This window comes from Lithobates pipiens, unplaced genomic scaffold (genome assembly GCF_037356315.1).
Source record: "Lithobates pipiens isolate NorthernLeopardFrog02 unplaced genomic scaffold, aLitPip1_a1.2 Scaffold_13, whole genome shotgun sequence".
In the NCBI taxonomy this organism is placed as follows: Eukaryota; Metazoa; Chordata; class Amphibia; order Anura; family Ranidae; genus Lithobates; species Lithobates pipiens.
In genome coordinates, this window is record NW_027507718.1 from 302,564,621 (window position 1) to 302,591,159 (window position 26,539).

Sequence of the window (26,539 nt, forward strand, 5' to 3'; positions counted from 1 at the left end):
ACTGCTTGGAACGGTTTTAGGAGGGCAGGTTAAGCCAATGTTAGTGAATAAAGCAAAGACCCAGAAATGTGTTGGATTTTTTCTGCTGTGAATCAATTTTATTATTAAAAACGTTGGACTCCTGGACATTTATGTGTCGCTCTCATTGGATTGTATGCAAGAGATAAAAACCTGACCACTTTGAGTTAAGAAAAGTTTTGCCTTTACAATACAAGATAGTAAAATATAGTAATCTTATATTCGTAACTACTGCATGAATTGCTTTATCTGCAGCAACGTAAAAGCTGAAAAAAAAATAAAAATAAATTGAAATGACAAAATATATTTCAAAAACCAAAATGTAAGGAAATCAGATATAGTTTGTTTATATATTTTCATGTTACCTCCTATGTAATTTTTTTTTCTTTACCCTTCCTAAATACTTCTAGAGGAGGACAAAGTACCAAAGGCTTACAGATGCTCATTCGTACAGCTTGGACTGACCAGCATGAAATTGGCTGATCTCTGTATTGGACGTCCAGTTTTGCTTACCAGCACAGATGGGAGGCAAGAGGTATAAATATATTTAATACTTTGTGTTACCAAAGCAATACCGCATGCTGCTAGATACATATACAGTATTACTGTTAAAGGGAAACAACAATGGGTTTGTGTACATTTATTTTAGGTTCATTGATTTTAAGCATATGTTTTATAATTCTCTGCAAAAATGTCATTATTGGATGGATGTGCCATAAATACACAGCTGCAAAGAGTTTGTCTTCAGGGCCGATCATCCACAGGCAATTTCAGAATGTCCGATTACATGTGAATGGCCGCAGCTGCTGCGGACACTGTAATGCCACGTACACACGATTGGATTATCCGGCGGACTTGGTGTGTGGGCTCCGGCTGACTTTTTCTTCCTAAAAGTCCAGCAGACTTAGAAAGAAGTTTTGACAATCCGCCCGTCCGTGTGCTAGTCCGCCAGACTTTTGAAATGAAACGGACTTGCCCACACACAGAGAAAAGTCTGTTCATTTTGAACGTGGCTCCAGGTAGATGGAACTAGTGAAGGAAGTCAATGTCGCCACCTCCATCGGCGAGATTGACACCTCGCTAGCACCGTCACCTGGTATGGATTTAAAGGGGAAGCCCTACGCCGAAAAAACAGCGTGGGGGTCCCGCACCTTGTCCCCATGTTGATGAGGACAATGGTCTCTTCCCGACAACCCTCGCCGTTGGTTGTCGGGGTCTGCGGGCGGGGGGCTTATCAGAATCCGGGAGCCCCTACCCATTCACCTGGGGAAAAAAAGTGTACATTAAAAAAAACACAACACAGGTTTTTAAAATACTTTATTAGACAGCTCCAGGGGACTTCTCTTCTTCCGTCTTCATGGGTCTTCTCGCCGGAGGAGCCCGGCTTTCTCCTTTATTGCCGCCTCTGTCCGGGGTCTTCTTACGACTTTGGGGGTCTTGTCCCGCTCTTCAGGGGTCTTGTCCCGCTCTTCGGTTCTTCTTGCCGGGCCTCAGCTTTCTTTTACTAGCATTGGCCCGGTCTTCTGCCGCTGTCGCCGCCACCTTCTGCTTCTTCTTCTCTTCTTCCGATGTTGACACGACGCTCACTCTAAGGCTGGGGACGAGTTGTGCGGCGTTGAGTTGCGCTCACTCGTCCCCACCCCCTTTCCTGACCAGCCGGGCTGCGTCCTCGGATAAGAGTCTGCTATGGACTGTGTGGGGACCCCCACGCTGGTTTTTCAGCGTAGGGCTTCCCCTTTAAATCCATACCATTTAAAGGGGGCTCGCGAGGTGTCAATCTCGCCGATGGAGGTGGCGACATTGACTTCCTTCGCTAGTTCCGTCTACCCGGAGCCACGTTCAAAATGAATGGACTTTTCTCCATGTGTGGGCAAGTCCGTTCATTTCAGAAGTCCGGTGGACCTCCGCTACAAAGTCCGCCGGACTAATTCTGCCGGATAGTCCGATCATGTGTACGCGGCATTAGTCTCTTACTGCTTTGTAAGGGGTTTGCTTAAAGGCTAAGTTTCCCTTTAGGCTTGGTTAACATATATGCTGTGCGGGAAACGCACGAATCCTATTATTTTCCCACACAGCAACAAATCCTGTGCATTTTCCGCAGCACGTTGTAATGGTACAGCATTCATGAAAACAGCAGCGAATGTCAATGTTATGTTAACAACACCCCAAAACGGTTCCCAAAATGCAGTGCGTTTGACACCCATGTGATCCGATTCCAGTGCAGGGGAAAAAAAGGGTCCTTCACCTTTGTTTTGTGTGGATGCGGTGCAGTTTGAGCCATACAAACGAACGGCTCTAATCGCACTGCACAAACAACGCTTGTGCGATTCCTTTCCAAATCGCATGCAGTTTCCTGCACCGGATATACAGTATGTGTACCCGGCCTTACAGAAAATATAATATATGCATTTATTATTTTTTCTGCAGAAGTCAGGAAAGCATTGTAATGTGTAATAAGTAGACCACAGGCGCAATGTGGGTTCCTGCAGATACAGTGCCTTGAAAAAGTATTCATACCCTTTGATATTTTCCACATTTTGTCATGTTACAACCAAAAACGTAAATGTATTTTATTGAGATTTTGTGATAGATCAGCACAAGGTGGCTCATAATTGTGAAGTGGAAGGATAATGATAAATGTCTTTCAATTTTTTTTACAAATAAATATGTGAAAAGTGTGGTGTGCATTTGTATTCAGCACCCCTGAGTCAATACTTTGTAGAACCACCTTTTGCTGCAATTATAGCTGTAGGTCTTTTTGGGAATGTCTCTACCAGCTTTGCACATCTAGAGAGTGACATTTTTGCCCATTCTTCTTTGTATGGAGAGGGTCTGTGAACAGCAATTTTCAAGTTTTGCCACAGATTCTCAATTGGATTTGGCTTTAGGTAAATTTTGGAAAAAAACTTACATTTAAATACCCATCAATGCAGCCTTGTCAGTGTCATTTGCAGCCTTGCATTGCAGCCTTGTCAGTCATTTGCAGCCTTCCATTGCAGCCTCATCAATCATTTGCAGTCTTGTCAGTGTGTTTGCCATTTAAAATGGCACCGCCGAGATACAGAGTGGATGTCTATGTATCTTTGCGGCGCTCGGTAATTCTCGGCCGTTCTCGGCACCTTCCGGATATTTTCGGCTGCACTTGGCCGTTCTCAGCTATTTTCGGCCACACTTGGCCGTTCTCGGAATACCTGGAAGCCACAGAGAATGGCAGAAAGGGTTAGAAACAGCGGGGGATCAGCGTATAACACGCACCCCCGATTTCCCCCTGACTTTAGGGGGAAAAATGTGTGTTATACGCCGATAAATACGATATTTATTAAGTATGCTGGAGGTGTGTTAGACCCCCCTGGGTAATGAATAGTGACAAATAAAGTGAAATAAAATAAAATTTATGGTGTCAAATATGGAAAATAAATAGTGAACAATATATTATTATAAAAATGGAAGAGACCTCTAAATAGCACCTAATGGTAGTAGGTCTGGACTTTGACTGGGCTATTCTAACACATGAATATGCTTTGATCAAAATCATCCCACTGTAGCTCTGGCTGTATGTTTAGGGTCGTTGTCCTGCTGGATGGTGAACCTCGGCCCAAGTCTCAAGTCTTTTGCAGACGCTAACAGGTTTTCTTCTAAGATTGTCCTGTATTTGGCTCCATCCATCTTCCCATCATCTCTGACCAGCTTCCCTGTCCCTGCTGAAGAAAAGCATCTCCACAACATTATGCTGCCACCACCATGTTTCACTGTGGGAATGGTGTTCAGGGTGATGTGCAGTGTTAGTTTTTCTCCACACATAACATTTTGCTTTTAGGCCAGAAAATGTAATTTTGGTCTCTTCTGACCAGATCCCTTTCTTCCACATGTTTGCTGTGTCCCCCACATGGCTTCTCACAAACTGCAAATGGGACTTCTTATGGCTTTCTTTCATCAATGGCTTTCTTCTTGCCACTCTTCCATGAAGAAAGGCCAGATTTGTGGAGTGCATAACTAACAGTTGTCCTATGAACAGATTCCCCCATCTGAGCTGTGGATCTCTGCAGCTCCTCCAAAGTTACCATGGGCCTCTTGGCTGCTTCTCTGGTTATTGTTATCTTTGCCTGGCTTGTCAGTTTAGGTGGACGGCCATGTCTTGGTCTAGGTTTTCAGTTGTGTCATACTGTTTCATTTTTGGATGATGGATTGAACAGTTCCCCATGAGATGTTCAAGCAAAATGCCGCTATTGCGGCGCATTGTGGGTGGTTTTAACCCTTTCTTAGCCGCTAGTGGGGGTTAAAAGCACCCTGCTATTGGCCGAAATGTGCCGCAAATCCGACGCTAAAACGCTGCTAAAAATAGTTTTACCGCCGACGCTATGGGGGACACAGTGTGAAAGGGGTGTTAAACTTCTCCACAACTTTATCCCTGACCTGTCTGGTGTGTTCCTTGGCCTTCATGATGCTGTTTGTTCACTAAGGTTCTCTAACAAACCTCTGAGGGCTTCACAGGACAGCTGTATTTATACTGAGATTAAAGTACACACAGGTGGAATCTATTTACTAATTAGGTGACTTCTGAAGGCAATTGGCTCCACTAGATTTTAGTTAGGGGTATCAGAGTAAAGGGGGCTGAATACAAATGCACACCACACTTTTCACATATTTATTTGTAAAAAAGATTTGAAAAACTTTTATCATTTTCCTTCCACTTCACAATTTTGTGCCACTTTGTGTTGGTCTATCGCAAAAAAAATCCCAATGAAGTACATTTACAGTAAGTTTTCGGTTGTAACATGACAAAACATGGTACATTTCAGGGGGTATGAATACTTTTTCAAGGCACTGTATGTCCTCTGGCTCAGCCCATACCTCTGTACGGGCTTTCTGTCAGTGGACGAGAGTGATTATCAGCGCCATCTCAGCCCATTGAAACAGCAAATCCGTCTCCCGTGGCGGCTGACGGTAATTGCGGTTTATTCATTAAGAGGAATCTGTGAATAAATGATATGGTTGTGTGGGCAGAGCCCTGAACAGCTCTGTTTAAAAAAGTGACAGCTGTCACGGGGGAGGTAGGAGTTGGAACCTTTTAACATGTTCCAAAAGCTGAACTTAGCCTTTGCCATGTGTATGAGTTCAGCCACAAAAGGTTATTAAATATGTATGAATCTGTTGCGCCTCCCTTTGTATTGCTGACATTAGTGAAATAAAAACCTTATGGCAAAATATGTATTCCCACAATGAGGCCTCATGCACACTAAATGTTAAAATAACATTTTAAAAACACCAGTAGCTTTGCAACATTTTTCAAAGTTTTTCATTTTTTTTGCATTTTTCTAACCTCCCTGGTACTATGATTATGTCAGAATTTTGAATCTCAAAGCGTTACATTGCTTTACATAGAAATGTTGCGTTTTATTTTGTAGGCCTGTGATTCTAGAGTCTAGTAGATATCCCGGGTATGATAAAGTTTGAAACACAAAATCATAAATTATAATATAATAAATAACTATAAATAATTATAAAAAATAATACTATAATAATAATAAAATGAATTTCCCCACAAATCACTATCGCTCAATTTTGCAAGTGTTCTAATTTACTATCGCTGTTTTCTAGCTGGTGGTCTAAAACCACTTTTGATCTAAAGGGACACTTTTTGGTTGCCATGGACAATCTCAAGTTTCCAGGCAGAAAGAACAGTGTATATAATATAAAACAGCATGCAGGGCACTGGACAGACCACTAGGATCGTGGATCAAAAACTTTAAAAAATGCTGGTGAGTCGCATTTTTGAGCATTTATCAGCGTTTTTTGACATTAGAGTATTTTTACAACTGAAATCAGCTGAAGAACTCCTTGGAACCCATTTGTTTTGGGGGTTTTTTTACCGCCAAAAAACTCCCCAGCCAAAAACCATTTGATCCACGGACACAAAGGATAACATGATGGGGAATTTATTGACTATAGAAAAAAAAGGTCTGAAGCAAAAAACAGCAGCTGTAAAAACGTCCAGTGTGCATGAGGCATTACCTCCACTCTGTGCAAAACGAGCTGCACAGTGGAGGTAAGTATAGCATGTTTGTTATTTAAAAAAAATAAAAAAATAAACTTTACAACCCCTTTAACATAAATCACAGCTGCGGGCAGGATTATTAAGGCAAGGCCTAGTCCGCGACAGCCGGGATCGCGGCCGGCTGACTGATAGTTCAACTTCTCCCCTGCACACGGTCACCACCGAAGAGGCTAGGGGACACAGGAGGGTCGTGTGTGAGGGCAATAATAGGAGGATTGCGCCGGTGGGGAGCTCAGAGCCTCAGACACAGTGCACATGTCTGCTCCCAGTGTCAAGCGCCATTCCTGCTATGGAAACTCTGAAGAGAAAAAAATCTAAAACGATTTTCCTGAAATCTGAATCGATTTGAACTCACAACTCTATTCAAGATTAAAATAATTTTTCCCCCAGCCCTACCTTCATATCACACATACATGGTTGTGCAGTAGGTATACTGCTGGTGTGAACAAGTCTTCAAAGATGCTTTTTCTGACATAAAAACTGGAGAACATTTTTTCTTAGCTAAAAGAGGCCAAACATTAGATTTAGGATTATATTATTTATCATTTAGAAACAGAAAAGCAAATAGCTCTTCATACATTATATTGGCTGATTTCTATCTTCTGTCTGATGTTCTGTTTGAAGAACTTTCTAAAAGCTTTCATGTTACATGCCATGTATAAAGGGAAATGTTGTATGGCCTACAGCTAAGCAAATATACTGTATATGAAGATGGTATATGTTTGTGCTTCTTGTAGGTGTGCACTGCTTGGCCAGTCAGTGGTTTTCCCTCTGGGAAAGTAGGAATTGGACCTGCAGCACAGAAGAACCTCAAGGTGAAGCCTGGTGATTCAGTTCATGTTGAGCCTGTGAATGGACCTGTGTTACAAGCAGAGGAGATGGAAGTCACCCTCAGGTATAGATGATAGTTATAATAAGTATATACTGTGTGTGTGTGTGTGTGTGTGTGCATATATGTATATATATATATATATATATATATATATATATATATATATATATATATATATATATATATATATATATATATATATATATAAATAATAATAACTAACCACGATTACCTTGAGTGGAGGTGTGGGGGATGCTAGTGAATTTTTCTGGAATTCCAGTTGCCATATTGATGAAGTCTACACCTAAAGTGGTTGTAGCCCTTAACCACTTAAGGACCACAGCCCGTGCCATTGTGCCGCATGTAAATATACATCGGCACAATGGCACGGACAGGCACAAACACATACCCGTACGTGCCTGCCTTCCAGCGGGTGGGGGGTCCGATCGGACCCCCTCCCGCTTGCTGTGGCGGTGAGGTGATGGCCGTTTGTTTCTGGCCATCCCCTCGCGATCGCTCCTGGTGAATGAGAAGCTTCCCCTGCCTGTGTAGTGTAAACACAGGCAGGAGGAAGTGATGTCACTCTCCTCGTGGCGGTTTTTTTGACCGGACGGCGAGGAGAGAAGACATCATAGTAAGTGCACCAACAGTACACTGACACGTAGGTACACATAGGCACACTTTGATCCCCAGTCACCCCGCTGATCACCCGGCGGGTGATATCAATTAGGTTTTAGGGTCAGGGTCTGCGTCGCCCCAGGCAGCTCTAGGTTAGTGCCAGTACCGCTAACACCCACGCGCAAAGCATAAACCTCCCATAGTGGTATAGTATCTGAACAGATCAATATCTGATCTGATCAGATCTATACTAGCGTCCCCAGCAGTTTAGGGTTCCAAAAAACGCATTGTTAGCGGGATCAGCCCAGATACCTGCTAGCACCTGCGTTTTGCCCCTTCGCCCAGCCCACCCAAGTGCAGTATCGATTGATCACTGTCACTTACAAAACACTAGACACATAACTGCAGCGTTCGCAGAGTCAGGCCTGATCTCTGCGATCGCTAACAGTTTTTTTTGGTAGTGTTTTATATTTAAATCCTGAAGGCAGTGCTTGGTTTTCGGGGTCCCGTACGTGGCTAGGCTCCCAAAAAGTCCCCCACATGTGGTATCCCCGTACTCAGGAGAAGCAGCAGAATTTATTTTGGGGTGTAATTTGACTTATGCCCATAGCATGTGTGAGCAAAATATCATTTAGTGACAACTTTGTGCAAAAAAAAAAAAAGTTTGTAATTTTCCCGCAACTTGTGGCAAAATATAAAATATTTCATGGACTCAACATGCCTCTCAGTAAATAGCTTGGGGTGTCTACTTTCCAAAATGGGGTCATTTGGGGGGATTTTGTGCTATTTTGGCATTTTATGGCCTTCGAAACTGTGATAGGTAGTGAGGAGTGAAATCATAAATTTGCACCCTTAGAAATCCTGAAGGCGGTGATTGGTTTTCGGGGTGCCGTTAGCATCTAGGCTCCCAAAAAGTCCCACATATGTGGTATCCCCATACTCAGGAGAAGCAGCAGAATATATTTTGCTTGAGAAGACTTACAGAAAATGTTTGACCTCTGTCATTGCCAACAAAAGATATATAACAAAGTATTGAGATGGACTTTTCATATTGACAAAATACTTATTTTCCACCATAATTTGCAAATAAATTCTTTCCAAATCAGACAATGTGATTGTCTGGATTTGTTTCTACATTTTGTCTCTCATAGTTGAGGTATACCTATGATGACAATTACAGGCCTCTCTCATCTTTTTAAGTGGGAGAACTTGCACAATTGGTGGCTGACTAAATACTTTTTTGCCCCACTGTAATTATCATCCTTGTTGCTCAAATTTTATCTGGTTATTTTTTAACCCCTAAGCTAGTCATTTACTGATATTTGCTTAGATTCATTAGCTAGTGCATGGTCATCTTAAATGTCCTCTTAGCTGTCTACTACACTGTGTGCACAATTATTGGCAAGTGAGTATTTTGAGCTAGTCATAATTTTTATGCATATTGTCTAACTCCAAGCTGTATAAACCTGAATGATTATTGGATTTAATCATATCAGATGATGTGTATTTGTGTAATGACGGAAGGTATGGCCTAAGGAGATCAACACCCTATATCAGTGATGGTGAACCTTGGCACCCCCAGATGTTTTAGAACTACATTTCCGATGAGGCTCATGCATTCTGTAGTGTAGCTGAGCATCATGGGAAATGTAGTTTCAAAACATCTGGGGTGCCAAGGTTCGCCATCACTGCCCTATTTCAAGATGTGCATAGATTTTAGGCAGATTCTTTTCCTCAGGCAAAATGGGCCAAAAAAAAGATTTAACTGACTTTGAAAAGTAAAACATTTTAAAAAGTCTTACAGAGGGGTGCAGCACTTTTGAAATTTTTAAGATATTGGCGCCTGATCACAGAACCATCAAACGTCTTGTTGCAAAAAGTAGACAGGGTCACAAGAAACATGAAGAGGAAAATAGATGAAAATTAACTGCCAAAGATTTGAGAAGAATCAAACGTGAAGCTACCAGGAAGCCATTATCCTCCTGTGCTGTCATATTCCAGAACTGCAACCTACCTGGAGTGCCCAGAAGTACAAGGTGTCCAGTGCTCAGAGACATGGCCGAGGTAAAAAAGGCTGAAACCCGACCACCACTGAACAAAACACATAAGTAGAAACGTCAAGACTGGGCCAAGAAATATCTCAAGACAGATTTTCCAAGGTTTTATGGACTGATGAGATGAGAGTGACAGGTGGATGGGCCTGTGGCTGGATCAGTAACGGGCATAGAGCTCCACTTCGATTCAGATGCCAGCAATGTGGGGGTGGGGTACTGGTATGGACTGGTATTAATATAGATGAGCTAGTTGGACCTTTTCAGGTTGAAGATGGACTAAAAATCAACACTTAAACCTACTGACAGTTTTTAGATGACACTTACTTCAAGCAGTGGTACAGACAAAAGTCTGCATCTTTCAAGAAGACTGTGATATTTATTCAGGACAATGCTCCATCGCATGCATCCAAGTACTCTACTGCATGGCTAGTAAACTAAAGGCCTCAATGATGAAAGAATAATGACATGGCCCCATTTCTCACCTGACCTAAACCCTACTGAGAACTTGTGGGCCCTTCTTAAATGGGAGATTTACGATGAAAGAAAACAGTAGACCTCTCTTTGATCACCTCTGTGGTTTTTATTTTTTGCACTATAAACAAAAGAGTGCCAATTTTTTTTAAAAAACTATATTTTTTACTTTTTGCTATAATAAATATCCCCAAAAAATATATATAAAAAAAATGGATTTCTTTCTCAGTTTAGGCAGATATGTATTCTTCTACATTTGTTTGGCGAAAAAAATCGCAGTAAGCGTATATTGATTGGTTTGCGCAAAAGTTATAGCATCTACAAAATAGGGGATAGACTTATGGCATTTTTGTTGTTAATTTTTTTTTATTAGTAATGGTGGCGATCTGCGGTTTTTATTGTGACTGCAACATTATGGTGGACACATCAGACACTTTTGACACTATTTTGGGACCATTGTCATTTATACAGCGATCAATGCTATAAAAATGCACTGATTACCGTGTAAATGACACTGGCAGGGAAGGGGTTAAACACTAGGGGGCAATCAAGGGGTTAAGTGTGTCCTAGGGATTGATTCTAACTTTAGGGGGGATTGTCTCACTAGAACATGACACAGATCACTGCTCCCGATGACAGGGAGCAGTAGATCTCTGTCATGTTGCTAGGCAGAACAGGGAAATGCCCTGTTCTGCTGTTCCGTGACACGATCACCGGACCCACAGGCACGCTCACAGAGTACCCGGCGGGCGTGCACGCCCACTATGCCGCGATTTAAAGAGGATGTACCTGTACGCCCATTTGCCCAGCCGTGCCATTGTGCCGATGTATTTTTGAGCACCATTGTGCTGTGCTATATTTGAGCTGTTTGTTTACTACTCTCCCCTAAGTCTTGGTTCACACTAACGCGGCTTCAAAGTCTCTTGACTTTGAAACCGCACCGCACAGCGTGACTTCATCGTGGTTTGCAAATGACTTTTATAACATAAGTCAATGCAGGTCGCTCTGAAGTCGCACCCAAGTAGTTCCGGAACCTTTTTCTAAGTTGGAGCGATTAGAACAATTTCATTGCACTGAATGGGGTGCGACTTGTCAGGGGACTAAGTCACTGACAGGTCACCCCAGTGTGAACTGAACCTAATAAATAAACAAGTGAGATGGGAAAATTTTTGTTTTTCATTTAGTTGCATAATAATTGTGCACACTAATAGTTGCCCAATAATTGTGCACACATAGATATTCTCATAAGAAAGCCAAAACCCGACTTTTACTTTCTTAAATATTAGAACATAAATAAGAAAAATTGAATATAAGGCTATAACATAATTTGCCTGCTTATTAGAAGTATGAATATATTGGGTGGGACAATTGCACCATCTAGTGGTGAAATTGGATATTTCTTGACTTCTTTTTTTTCTATTTATGTAACTGTTGATTTACATTTAGGAATTCACCAATGTTGACTTTGCAAAGGGAATTTTCACTCAGCTTAATTAATGTGCTGAAAACTCCCTTTTCAAAGAATTCCCATTAACGAAAAAACAAAACAAAAAACAATGATTTTTGAAGTTAGCAGAGTTTTCACCTTATTCACTAGAATTTACATTACAAAGTGGACATCCACTACTCCTTTAGTAAATCAGGATCATGGTAATCAATTTTATATTTTGCACAACAATATAAATGAAGCGTTGGGGTCTATTTATTAAGGTTTTTACTTTATATGCTTTATAGCTTTATATGTGGGAACAAAATGATAAAAATGTATCGCATACTTTTTTGGATCCTTTTTAAATCATAATGATAACAGCAATCACCCAAATGGCCCTGATAAAAAGTTTTCATACCCTGGAATGTTTGGCCTTGGTACAGACACAGAAGGTGGCACACACGGGTTAAAACCACTTAAGGACGGAGCCTCTTTCTGATATTTGTTGTTTACACATTAAAAACTGTTTTTTTTTCGCTAGAAAATTACTTTTTACATTTTTTCTAACACCCTAGAGAATAAAATGGCGGTTGTTGCAATACTTTCTGTCACAGTCCCGGAGGATGCTGGGACTGTGACATCATAAGGGGGCGGGGTCACCATGTGACATCACTCGGTGACCCAACCCCTTGTCCCTATATAAGTTGCCGCACAACGTGTCCCTGCTATTGCAGCCAGAGACAGCGTTGTGTTAACCTCTCAAGGAAGAAGAAGAGAAGAAGGCGGCGGCGGGGACAGAAGACCGGGCCAACGCTAGTAAAGGAGCTATAAGAAGATAACGGAGGCCCAGCAAGAAGAATTGAAGAGTCGGACAAGACCCCTGAAGAGCGGGACAAGACCCTGAAGTCGGAAGAAGACCCCCGGACGGCATCAGCGATGATGAAGAAGAAAGCCGGGCTCCTCCGCTAGTAAAGGAGCTAGCAGAAGATAGCGGATAGTCCGGCGAGAAGACCCCCCAAGACAGAAGAAGACCACCGGAGCTATCTAATAAATTATTTTAAAAACTTGTTTTTTTTTTATTTACACTTTTTTCACCAGGTGAATGGGTAGGGGTACAATGTACACCATACTCATTCATTCACTTCCTTCGCTAGTCCCGGCTACCTGGAGCCACGTTCAAAATTAACAGACTTTTCTTTGTGTGTGGGCAAGTCCGTTCATTTCAAAAGTCTGGCAAGCTTTAGTTGCAAAGTCCGGCGGGTTTGTCCACTGGATTAAGTCCGCCAGATAGTCCAATCGTTTGTACGCAGCATAAGACACCCAGAGGTATTTTATTGTTCTCCCATGAGCTCAATTCCAAGTTAATCTTTGTTAAAATTAGCCTTTGGTAAAATGCTAATCAGAACTGCAGACTTCTTTGGAAGCACAATGGAAAAAGGCCATCCAATATACCTACTCCTATTCTAAATGCGCTAACCATTGGGAAATGACCCTCCTCAGATGGTATTTAAACTTCCTGCCCAAGTTAGACCCATTGCTGTGAATATATACAGTTGTGCTCATAAGTTTACATACCCCGGCAGAATTTCAGATTTCTTGGCCATTTTTCAGAGAATATGAATAACAACATAAAAACTTTTCTTTCACTCATGGTTAGTGTTTGATTGAAGCCATTTATTATCAATCAACTGTGTTTACTTTTTTAAATTATAATGGCAACAGAAACTACCCAAATGACCCTGATCAAAAGTTTGATCGATATCCCTAAAGTTATGATTACAATTGTATGTTAGTCAAAAAAATAGAAATCTTCTTTGACCCCCAATCTTTCTGAAGTTAAATGCCACTTCAATGTAATTTTAGGTTATGAGCAACTACTGCGTTTAGATATAGTCCACAATATAAGTTTCAACAGTGTTGGGGGGAACCTTGGTTATCTTATAAAGCGGGTATTACATTTCAGTGATGTTATCTTTTGTTACCTGGTGTCTGCTATAATTCCTTCTTCTGGAAAATGTTATGTACGGTATATGCAGTTCTGCCTTTAATGCTGACTTCTTTTTATTTGACTTTATATATTTTGGTCATTCTTATGTGAAGTGTACTTGTACACTGCTGTCACATTTTGTGCTTGAAAATCTTAATAAAAAAAATTTGCTTAGAAATATCTTCCTTCTTTTAGAACCTTACCTGCTAATGTACAGACTCAGTATGTTCCAGATGCAAAAGTGTAATTGGGGTCTTCTCTGAATGAGTTCCCTTATATGGTATTATTTGTCCTGTTTAAAACACACGTTTTTACTTGGAGAGCTGCTTGAAATTGATTTTCCTTTCGGGACAAAAAACTAGCACACCATATTGAGTTAAGCTTGTTACCACAAAGATTGATAAAACTTAAACTGTAACATCTGTGAGACATATACTGTATATATGTGTATATGCGAAGAACCTTTATTTACCATGTCGGTTTGTTTCCATTCATCATCATAGGGAAAGGGATGCTGATGCTGTCAATGTGGAAGAGTTATCTTCATTTCTGCTAAGACTTATGGGTAAGACATTTGGATTCTTTATGGATGTGTTCTAGGACTACAGTGTATACAATGATGTCAAATATTATCGTAATTGTACAGTACAGGACAGAAGCAGGGTATTCAAACAACATGGGTTATAGGCATGTACTTTCTGGTGATTGGACACTGGGAAAGCTTTAGAGGAAACGCCCCTCGGTGCCTTCCCTTTAACCCTACCTTACTCAGTTTGGCCTCCGATTTGTGCCAGGCTGAAGGAGATGCAGTTTTTTTCTTTACATAGAACATCATGCTTGGCTCAACTGATTAGTTATTTTTTCTTTATTTATCTCTGAATTCTTCAGTCAACTGTCTTCCAATGCCAACGTAGAAACAGTGTATCCGGATTGGAGCAACTTCCCTCACGCTGCGATGGCCTGTAATATTGCTTCAATCACTGGATTTTGTGTGGGCGCTCACCTTGGTACCTGGTGCAACAGGTTGAGTCAGCCGCAGGGTTTTGTACAGGTCCAGGGCTATGATCCATTTGTATGGAACCCAGTCCCTGAAGATTCCTTTGGGAATATGCCCACTATGATGGGAAAAGGCTAGGCTTTATATAAAATCCAGCATCATGCACAGGTTTTGCAGGGTCACCCTGTATCTCTGACCATCACTGTAAAATGGGGCTATGTTTGGAAAGTATTCAGGTCGCAGAGTACACATTTTAAGTTTGCTCCTAAAATTCAAATACTCAGAGGTTAGTCTCAGGTGGATGACCAGATGTTACTTCACATAACTGGTCACACACTTGATGGCCACTTCCGCCTAAAGCCCTTATAAGGTACTTAGGCGCATCCTCCTGCCGCTTTGCCAAAAAAACATTTACAACATGGTTTACACCTGGGTTATCATATGCTCCTTACAGACAGGCTTACCCTATACTCTGCACCCTATTTCGTGTATACTCCACGAGGCAATACCCTGACCTGTAGCTATGGTCGGAGACCAGATGAAAGGGAACCAATGCAAAATTGCAGGTGAACATTTGCTCTGCCAAAGGTCCACAGAACAATCAACCTTAGAGTGACAATGCGTTCCTTGCACCTGAGCAAGAACTCGATCTAACACCAGTCTCAGCATCTGATTCTAGCTCTATTTTAGACACACAACAAGCAGCTTTTATGACCAGAATTTTCTGGATCAATGTCACATTTCCTCAAACAGATTACAGCAATGCCAGGACCCAGAAATGCCACGCCTTATCTCCTACTCCCGCTTAACCGGATTCAGATCCTGATATGCCAGTCTTAGAGGATGCAGCCAGAGAAGGGAATGAAGAGGATATTGAGGCAGTATTGGAAGAATCTGTGGAAGATTTGTCTTCCCCAAATTGTCACAAAAACACCACCCATATTTATAGTCCATGTGTTATATAGCTTTACTGCGTTGTTTACTAACTGAAGAGAGCATGTTTTATGAAAATGTGTAAAGTATAATGACTTGCTGCAGATGTGCAGATGTTCATTACTACAGTATAGTAAGATTTAATCTGATTGGTTTATATAGGTCCCTGCACTTTGCTCAAGGACAGTTCACTTTGTTTCCCTGTTTAATGCGTTGACTTGTTCTGTTGTGTTTTCTTGCTTTTGTAACTTTATTATTTCTTGTATTTTAAATTGCATTCCAGATGGGAAGATTGTTTTACCTGGAAATCTTATAAACTTGAGTTTCTTTGGCCGACCTTGTTCCTTGCAAGTTACAAGCATTAGAGGACCTGATGGGGTAGTGCAAGAACCTTTCTCCAGCAGCATATATGACACAACTCTGGAAAAGACCGCGGTGGACAGCAGTAGTTTGGACTTGTCCTTACAGCTCAGCTTACTTGCCATTGAAGACTGTCAGGGTGAAGCTGTTACCAGTACCCCATGTAAGCTTAGTGACAGTAACACTTCATATCTTTCTCCTGACAAGAAAACCATAAATGAAGAGCTGCACCCAGAGGCCTCTCAAAGTCCTGTAATCTCTGGTACTGGTGACGACAGTCAAACAACATCATGCAGAAAACCTGGAATTAAATCCAACTCAGATGTTTTTTATTATTTATCACCACAAACTAAAATCAGATGTAAATGTCCGAAGCTGACTTCCCATTCTGAAGATGATATTAAAAATAAGGTGACTTATGATATGATTGGTGGGTTACACACCCAGTTGAAAGAGATTCGGGAAACAATAGAGTTGCCACTGAAACAGCCTGAACTTTTTAAGACCTATGGTAAGTTGAGACTTCATGTCTGTCTAAATATTATATTAATTGTAGGTTTACACATGTAGCACATGAAGTAGAAGATACAACTTTCACAAGACTTCTATAACAACTATGTGCAAAAAAAAAAAAAAAAAAAAAAAAGATACTGGGCTTAAGAAAAAATAAAAAAAATGAAACATTGGAACATTTCTAGGGTTTGCAAACCAAAGGGTGTAAAATATATTCTATTTCTTTGACTCATATCAGGCTATCAGAGAACAATAATTGATAAAGTGATAATAAACCCCAAAACAAAAATGATATATATTGCCACTTACCAACCCTTAGATGTGGTGGTTTCTGTTTTGTTTGTCTTTATTTGCACCTGCTGATCTGGCCAGTAACACACCTCCTGTGTTATGGTCGCTCCCCTGTCAATGGAGGAGAAACTGAGCCACTCTTGGACAGTAGCATCTTTTTGGAGAGGGTAGAGTTAGATCACTTTTCATAAGTGACGTACAAATGAAAGCCTACCGGTATCTCCAGCTAAACCTTTTTAAGCAGCTATAAATTCTATTTTTTTTTTTCAGATAAAGGTTTTGACTAAATGAATAAATGCTGATCATTGTAAGCACACCTGTCAGTTTTAAATGAGCTGTCTCAACCCTCTGACTTCCACTTTTGCTGCACAGCTTAGTCTGTTAAGTGAAGTTGAAAATAAAATGTCAGTGACAGACTGTCGTATATGTAAATTTTGATTTTCTTTACTACCATCTTTATGCAACTGTACAATGTGTGCTGCACTCTACTTGCTTTAGGATTGTAAAGGCAGCGGAGAGCAATTAAAATCAACAAAAAAATAAAATTGCCACTAAGAGAGCCCTGTCACATGACCTGCCAGAGTCATGTGACCAGTACTTCTTTATTCTGCAATGTTAAGCAGAGCAAACTCCATGGTACACCACAGACTACTGTACACTGTGGCTTGCATTTTATAAACGTGTAAAATGCAGGGCGCAGTGTGGGGTAATTCTGTAATATCAAGTGGAGAGCAGATAGCCTAAGATTGTGCCCAATGTAGTATTACTGTTGATGGTGCCTGCAAGTATGTATGTTAAGTATGGTACTCACTAGTAGTTTTTTGTTTGTTCAACCCAGCGGACTGAACGAAAAAAAATAAAAAACGAAAGAGCTGAAGAGGATCTGCTGTACCAACAATCTGACATTGGCACAGTAATCTCTCCTGTGGAGCTATTGTGTTCCTATAGGGGGATGCCCCCCCAAAACACAGAATACCTGTCATCCAATGGCTGAGAGCGCTTTTTTCTGTCATGCCCCTTTGACAGAAGCAGGTCGAACGGCTTCTGTCAGACCAGCTTCTGTACATCTGGCTTGAAATGTCAACCAGTTTCTCTTGAACCGGCCGATGCCGCCTGAAATTCGGCCTGTGTGTATGGCCCTTTAGTTTTAACCACTTGCCGCCCGCTGGCTGTCATATGACGGCCAGGTGCCACGGCTCTTGTTCTGGGCGAGCATCATATGACGTCCGTCCATTTAAACAGGTCATGCGTGTGATCGTGTGCACGCAGCTCTGTACCTTCGGTGGCGGCGTGTCACGGAGACACCACTTGCCACCTAGGGGTGTAAACAGCCATTGGGCATGGCTGTTTACCATGTGATCGGCCGTGATGATTAAAAAATCGCAATAAGCATTTATTGATTGGTTTGCGCAAAAGTTACAAAATAGGGGATAGTTTTATGGCATTTTTTTATTAATATTTTTTTTTTTTTACTAGTAGTGGCGGCGATCATCGATTTTTATTCTGTGACATTATAGCAGACACATTTTTGGGACCATTGGCAATTAATACAGCGATCAATGCTATAAAATTGCATTGAATACTGTAAAAATGTCACTAGCAGTGAAAGGGTTAACCACTAGGGAGCGGGGAAGGGGTTAAGTGTGTCCCAGGGAGGGATTCTAACTGTCTCGGGGATGGGCTAGCAGTGACACAACACTGATCACTGCTCCCAACGAGAAGGAGCAGATGATCAGTGTCCTGCCACTAGACAGAACGGGGAGATGCTGTGTTTACACTGGCATCTCCCCATTCTTCAGCTCCGTGACACGATCACGGGCACCCTGCGGACATCGGGTCCCGCGGGCACATTCACGGAGCTTGCGGCAGGCGCACGCACAGCGAGAAATTCAAACTAACGTACAGGTATGTTACTTTGCCCAGCTGTGCCATTCTGACGATGTATATTGGCGTGAGCCGGTATTTAAGCTCTATTTGTGTGAAAAAAGGACGCAAATTTCAGATTGATACAGTGCTGCATGACTGAGTAATTGTCATTCAAAGTGTGAGAGCGCTGAAAGCTGAAAATTGGTCTGGGCAGCAAGGGGGTGTAAGTGCCCAGTATTGAGGTGGTTAAAATGAATCTTGATATCCATGTGAAGGCACAGGACATTGATTTCACTCTAAATCTAGATTAAAGGATTGAGTTGAAGACTATGACAGGTATGTGGTGCCTTCTCTACAGAAATTTTTTTTTTTTCTATGCACGTTTCAGACTAGGTTCACTTTAAACTAATTTATGCAAATTAGTAATGTGCATAAATAATGTCTTGGTAGCATTATGGGTTTACTATTGTGGACTGTTAAATGAAACATCCTGTGTAGAGCCTCTCTTTGTTTTATGTGCAGGAATTCCTCCTCCACGTGGGGTTCTACTTTATGGGCCCCCAGGAACAGGCAAGACATTGATAGCTAGAGCAATTTCTAATGAAGTTGGAGCTCATGTTTCAGTCATCAACGGTCCAGAAATAATGAGCAAGTAAGATGAACCGCTGTGTGATTTGTTTCTTTTTTTTGCTTTGTCGCTATGAACCATTGGTAAAAACATCTATATTTTGTGACTGTTTGTAGGTTCCTTGCTTGTTCCTCTGTAAATGCACCATAAAGAAAATTTTAGTTTGTGCGCAAATCTAGTAAATCATTGCATGCTGACTGCACAAAATATGTTAAATAAAAAAAAAAAAAACACCATAATCTTTTTTGTATATATATATCATTTAAAAATGTTCCAAAGGAAGTGTAGTTGATGTTATAGTTTTATCATATGCTCCCAGTGGTATTATATTTCCCCTGACACATATTCTCATTTTATTTATCATCTGTGTCTGTTTTCTCTATTTTTTCTATACTAATGGCTAATTCCCTGTTTGGTAAAGTAATAACAGAGTAACTAAACGCTAAACAGGTAGTAATAGTCTAAGTATTGTAACAGAAATTATTTTCTGCAGAAGCTAGTCTCTGGAATGTCTGGAATAATTTGATACTCTGAACAGTAGGAAATTATAGCAACATCCCCTTCTTTGGCACTGATTTTCCAAAAGTGGACAAGAGCGTTGTGATGGTTATCGGTACAACAAATTAAATATACATAGTAGATAAATTAAAACCATTTCTCCCTGCTAAGTGATCCAATTGAACAGTTTACGTGGTTGGTTTTCACCACATTTATTTTAATTACTAGTACAAATCCAGGGCAAATAAAAGGTTATACTCTATTATAACCTTGTTGCGTCTAAAGTGGAAATCGGGCAAAAACCTTTTTTGTTTTGGGTAAAATGGAAATAGAACTTCAGGCAGGTTTTATTCCTGCAGATCTACCGCCTTTCCTAGTAGCACAATAAGAAAAAAATAAAATATTGTTAAATGCCACTATAATTTGAACTTCTGTGCACATTGTATATTTTCCATAGTTAAAACTATATATATATATATATATATATATATATATATAATATTTACAATTCACCTTTCAAGCCCAGTGACTGCCCCTTATCTTTTGGATTATACATATCTTATTCTTTGGTCCATTTCTCTCAGATCTGGGTATATATAATCCATTGGTTACATTTTTCTGTAGGACAGTTTTATTCTAATCTTCTAGAAAATACATAGTGGGTCCCATATATGAACATGACCGAGAGAAAATCATGACTGAGCTAGAACAGATGTCCCCATTTCTAATAAGATTACCTGCTATGCCATCCCAAACCCATTCTGTACCCGCCAAGAACCAGACCACATCAGAGTTTGGATACAAAGTTGACCCTATCAGCCTTTTATTAACATGTAACAATGGTAACGAAAACCAATTCCTTTAAAACAGAAATAAATATATATATATATTAAGGTTGCTGATCTTTTAAGGCACTACATCCAAAACTGGTTAATTTTATCTGCGGAAACAATAGGCCCCCAGACGCAACACATCAGCTCTGAGACAATAACCAAACTTTTTTACCGCCTCCAAAGACCACAACCGCCAGGCTGCTGTGACTTTAAACCTCGAACCAAACCAAAACAGAAGGAGGGTGAGTGCCCAGTTCCCTCTCCATCCGGTGACCTCCGATTGAGGTATCCGTCACTTCTTGTTCTTGCCCAAAGCCCCACCTGGACCCCTTGCTTCCCACCAATCAGGACAGTGTGTAAATCATGTCCACCATGCCTTAATAATTTCCATCACTGTCACCCCTCTTCACCCAATCATTCAGGACCACTTATTTATTTATTTTTTGCTTCAGGCCCACCTTTTCTTTCTACCTATACTAGTCTGATTAACTCCTTGTTGCTGTGCTGCAGTTTGGGGAGCTAACACATGGAAAATTCCAAAATATATTTTATGTGAGTCTATATATAGGACTTTTAGTTCTAGTGAGTCTATCTCTCCCTAGGACAGTAAATAACAAGTACCGTATATACTCGAGTATAAGCCGAGATTTTCAGCCTCTTTTTTGAGGCTGAAAGTGCCCCCCTCGGCTTATACTCGAGTCATCGCTGTCTGCCTGCTCGATCAGCGTATCGAGCAGACAGACAGCGGCCATTCTAACATTCAAACGCCGCGCCTCCGCCTTTGCCTGTGATAGGCGGAACACTGAATTTCCCAGCAGCCTGTGTTCCGCCTATCACGGGCATCGTCTCATCCTCGTACTACGGACGAGGATGAGACGATGCCCGTGATAGGCGGAACACAGGCTGCTGGGAAATTGAGTGTTCCGCCTATCACGGACATCCGATAGGCGGAACAGCAGTCAGTGGGAAATTGAGTGTTCCGCCTATCACCGACGGAGGCGCGGCTTTTGAATCCTAGAATGGCCGCAGACGAAGAGCTGAAGGACGGAGGCTCGGCTCGGGACGGGACGGGCCGGGACGGGACGGGCCGGCCCGGGACGGGACGCAGGCTGGACGGGACGCAGGCTGGACGGGACGCAGGCTGGACGGACACAGGCTGGACGGACACAGGCAGGCTGGACACAGGTAGGCTGCACGGACACACACACACACACACACACACACACACACACACACACACACACACACACACACACACACACACACACACACACACACACGGATGCATGGACACACACACACACACACACACACACACACACACACGGATGCATGGACACACACACACACACGGATGCATGGACACACACACAGGGATGGATGGACCCACAGGGATGGACAGACACACAGGGATGGACAGGCATGTCTCACCCTCGGCTTATACACGAGTCAATAATTTTTTCCAGTTTTTTGGGGGTAAATTGGGGGCCTCGGCTTATATTCGGGTCGGCCTATACTCGAGTATATACGGTAGTCCATAATTGTGCTATTGGTGTTTTACTCTTGAGAATCTAGGCTGCTAAAGCAACCATAGTGATATCTGTTTTCAAGCTTACGTCTTCTTTTATTTTAGGTATTATGGAGAATCAGAAGCCAGGCTGCGGCAGATATTCACTGAGGCATCCCAACGGTATAACCTTACCCACAAAGTTTTTTTGTTTGTTTTTTTTTTTTTTTACAAAATTACAATTTTTGTAAATTGCATAACGTTTATTGTAATATTCCATAAAAAAGGTATGTAGGGAAGATTTTTTGGAATTTTGAAGAATAACTTGAGTGGCTAACCTATCATGTAGTTTAGTTCTCCCACAATGAAAATGGCTACTGTAAGGAGGTTGCTTTTGGATAGGTTTGTTAGCACACCACATATCTTATGCAAGGCTGAATGAAAGCTGAACTTCTAATCTTCCAACCTTAACAGGGAATTATCTGTTAGTGCTGTGATGACAGCAGGAAAATTCTATGGAGGCACACAGGACTAGAAGAGATTTTATACACTAAGATTTAAAGTTCAAATTCTGGAAGTACTAGAAGTACGTACTTTCCTTATCTTTCTCCTTCATGGTATTGTACTCATACTCAAGTAGAACTGAAGGAACAACTTTTTTCACGGTGGAAAGAATAATCGGGGGCTTGTAAGGTGTTTTTTTTGTATTTTTTCTGCAATATTTGCTTCAGGGGGGAGATTTTCCTTCTTCCTGTCCCACAGTCACAGCAGGATATCAGAGGAAATCTTTAAAAAGTAAGGGAAATCACTGGTAGTCAAAGGATCACTAGTGTCCACATTGCGGATTTGTCCTGTATTCCTAGTCTGATGACTACTCAAAATTTGGAATGTTCTTTAACTTTTGGTGATAACGATCACCCCGGAGAGGGTAAATATACTGAACTGGGACACAGACAGCAATAAAAACCTGACAGGTGTTCTAATTTCTCTCCATTCTATCTAAAAACAATAAAAGTTTTTTTTCAGTTATACTTTAATGAAGTACAAATTTACTGAACGTAAACCTGTACTTTTCTATACTGGGCATAGTAAAACGTCCCTTTACTGTAGGACCCTAAGAAATATCTACTTACTATTCACTTGCATCACTGTAACTCTGATCCAAGGCAGGGGCAGTGTTACATAGTTCCCCCATACCCTGAGGTATTTTTTCAAGCACCAGCAGTAGATCACGGCAGTGGGGGAATGAGTCAAAGATAAGTAAATACTTAAAGCTGTAGATTATTCAGTTTTCCTTCCTTTCAACACAGTCAGTATTGATGGGGCAATGCCTTCCGCAGGGCTATTGTGTTCTGCCGCCCGGGGGACCCCTCAATGATTTCTGCTAGTGGCTATAGCGGCCAACTGTAATCCAATGTAAATAATTTGACAGACTGATTGTACTTTTCACTTTGTATTCAATCAATGGTTCAACTTGAGTACAATCAGCCTGCCAATAGATGAATTGAAATTTTGATCCATGTATCGCTGGCTTTAAGGTCTCTACAGCAAAGGAAATATGCTACTGCTTGCCCAGTATGATCAAACTACAGGTTCACTTAATTTGTCTTCAGCTTTTCTCTGGTTGTAAACAAGGATTTTTCTTTGTGAGGTTGAGTTCTAAGATGTGCTATTCTAAAACATATGAGGAGGGCAGTAAAGCTTAGTACATGAAATCCAGTGCAATTGGGTATTTGCTACATGAAACCACACATTCTAGTAAGTACTTGCATAGCATACAGCTGGTTTCTATCTATTTGCTTCAGGAATTTACCATGTTAATAAAAGATTCACCCTTAGAATATTAAAAAGATGGATAACAGCCAGAAGAGCTCCCCTGGGAATACCCCAGTCTATCTTGAGGCAGTGCTGTCATACTGCTGAGGAGGCCTCCTGTTCAGCCAAGGTCAGCCTAAAGCATAGCTTAACAAAGAGCAGATTCAACGAGAATGGGATATGGAATTTTTTGTTTTTTAATCTATATATGTAAACACAGAAAAGCACTGATTGCTATGTAATTTAATATTTTCACCACTGAATGTAATATTTATTTTCTTATCCTTATAGTCAACCTTCTATTATCTTCATTGATGAACTGGATGCCCTATGCCCAAAAAGAGAAGGGGCGCAAAATGAAGTAGAGAAGAGGGTTGTGGCTTCTTTGCTTACACTGATGGATGGGATTGGTTCGGTAAGAATTGTAATGAGACAGATATTTACAATGAAAGCAGTGTCACCCCTTTCTACTTTTTGTATTCTACTTTTACCTCATTTAGATGAAAAGGAAGCATATTGGTCTAAGATTCTTGATTCCTCATTGTTGCAAATGCGTAATTGACTGTTTTTATGACTTGTAGAGTAAAAGATCAAATTAACTAAAAAAAGATGTAGGGTAGCCATACAGTATATAAACAAAACAAAAATGGCAACCACACAAATTTATAACTAGCCTTTAAAGCAAGATGAACATAGAAGGGCTTTGCAGAGCAAAAACAAAACAAAAGTGTTTCCAGCACACCTACAAGCTAGCCTGCAAAAAACCACAAAAACAAATGACACAATTTGCTTTGAAAACAGAAGTTTTATCTGCACAACATTTACAACTATATGTTGAAGTCGCACTGCTCATCAAGGCACCTCTGTAAAGTGTTATCCTAAGACCCCTTTCGCACCGGGGCGTTTTTTTCAGGCGCTTTAGCGTTAAAAAAGCGCCTGTAAAGCGCTTGAAAGAAGCCTCATCTGCAATCCCAATGTGAAAGCCCAAGTGCTTTAAAGGGCCCTTTCACGCTGCCAGCGCCCGAAAAACGCTGGTAAAGCGCCGCTTAAACTAGCGGCGCTTTAAAAGCATCCACTAAGCACTGCTGCCAAAAGCGCTTTGCAGGCGTTTTGCAGGCGCTTCCCATTGATTGCAATGGGAAGGAGCGCTTTAGGAACGGTGTATTCACTGCTCCAAAAGCGCTGCAAAGAAGCTGCTTGCAGGACTTTTTTTGACACACTGCCAGCTCAGCGCCTCAGTGTGAAAGCACTCGGGCTTTCACATTGGGATTGCAGATGAGGCTTCTTTCAGGCACTTTACATGCGCTTTTTTAACGCTAAAGCGCCTGAAACCCCCCCCCCCCCCCAGTGTGAAAGGGGTCTTAGCCCTTGTACTCACGGTCGGACATTCCGGCGGAAAATGTCCGATTGGATCATGTTGTCGGATAATCCGACCGTGTGTGGGCTCCATCAGACTTTTTCCAATGTCCAATCAGCAAAGTTTGAGAGCTGGATATAAAATTTTCCGACAACATGATCCGATCGGACTTTGTCCGATCGTTTGTAGAGAATTCCGATCGGACAAAGTGCCACGCATGCTCAGATCAAAGTATGAGAGCAAAGCTATTGGCTACTAGGCTGAACGTGGTCCCGTCAGAACGAATGAACGTCATCATGTTCAGAACGATCGGATTTTCCAACAACGTTTTCCGACCGTGTGTATGCAACACCAGTTTCGGACAAAATCCATCGGAAAAAATCTGACGGATTTTGTGGTCGGAATTTCCGACCGTGTGTACAAGGGCTTACTCAAAACATTGAGAGTCTCCATGTTGTAATGTATATTGCGGTGAATAAAATAAAGTGGTTATAAAGGCAGAAGTTTTTTTTTATCTTGAGGCATTCTGTAAAAAGCCTTTTGTGGGTAGCAGCCCCCCTCAGCTCCCCCAATACTTACCTGAGGCCCATCTCTATCCAGCGATGTGTAGGAGTGCCTCGGTTGTCTGGGACTCTCCTGCCTGATTGGCTAAGACACAGCAGCTGTGCTATTGGCTCCATGTCTGAATGGACACACAGAGTTGCAGCTCGGCTCGGATGCCCCCATAGCAAGCTGCTTGCTTTGGGGGCACTTGACAGGAGGGAAGGCCTAGGAGCACCGAAAAGGGCCCCGAGAAGAGGAAGATCTGGGCTGCTCTTTCGAAAACCACTTCACAGTTCTGCTGTCAGTTCTTTGCGGTGAGATGCCTCAAGCCTGCCAATCAGTGCCTCAATGTCAGACCTCGTAGGTAAGGCCAGGAGCAGCGCCTTCACTTCGGCATCGGCTCTCAGGGTAAGTGGTGCAGGTACAGCTTATCCTGGGGGTCCGATCGGAACACATCTGGGGTATCGAAGCCCACCTCGGAGGTAAGTGAGGCCGTTGGGGATGTGGAGGGGTCTTGAGGCGGTCGGCCATTGTGAGATCCACCATCTTGGCAGCCGGAGAGGCCCCCTGAGTAATCAAAAAATATCGGTGGATTTCCCCACTCGTTTGCAGTTTGGGAGATGTCTTCTTCTTGTTCTTTCCCCTCCGCCTCCCAGCAGAATACATGCCGGGGTGTACTGGAGAATATTAGCTGGATTTAAGCTCCACAGACACATTTCCTTACTCGGCCATGTCCAGAACACGCCCCCCATGCTTCATATCTTATTTCACAACTGTCCATTTATCTAAAAATTAAGAAAGGGTTCTGGCTGGAATTAGGTTTTACATTTGCTGGCAAACTTCTAGTGTTACATGTGCAAGTAAATATGCCACGTATTTCCAAGTTCTAGCCACTAAAAGGCAAATGGTCCAATATTTTTGTGCCTTGCAGTCC

General features: G+C 41.7%; 1 protein-coding gene across 2 annotated transcripts in view; it reads left to right on the plus strand.

Annotated features, from left to right (window-relative positions):
- The window catches only part of AFG2A (AAA ATPase AFG2A), a 595,306-nt gene that overhangs the window by 29,694 nt on the left and 539,073 nt on the right, over positions 1-26,539 (plus strand). For both annotated transcript variants that reach the window (XM_077476871.1, XM_077476870.1), the window contains exons 2-8: positions 429-553; positions 6,811-6,968; positions 13,968-14,029; positions 15,678-16,265; positions 18,947-19,076; positions 22,017-22,073; positions 23,997-24,120. In XM_077476871.1, coding sequence (XP_077332997.1) covers positions 429-553; positions 6,811-6,968; positions 13,968-14,029; positions 15,678-16,265; positions 18,947-19,076; positions 22,017-22,073; positions 23,997-24,120 — 1,244 coding nt within the window. The remainder of the gene's footprint in view (positions 1-428; positions 554-6,810; positions 6,969-13,967; positions 14,030-15,677; positions 16,266-18,946; positions 19,077-22,016; positions 22,074-23,996; positions 24,121-26,539) is intronic.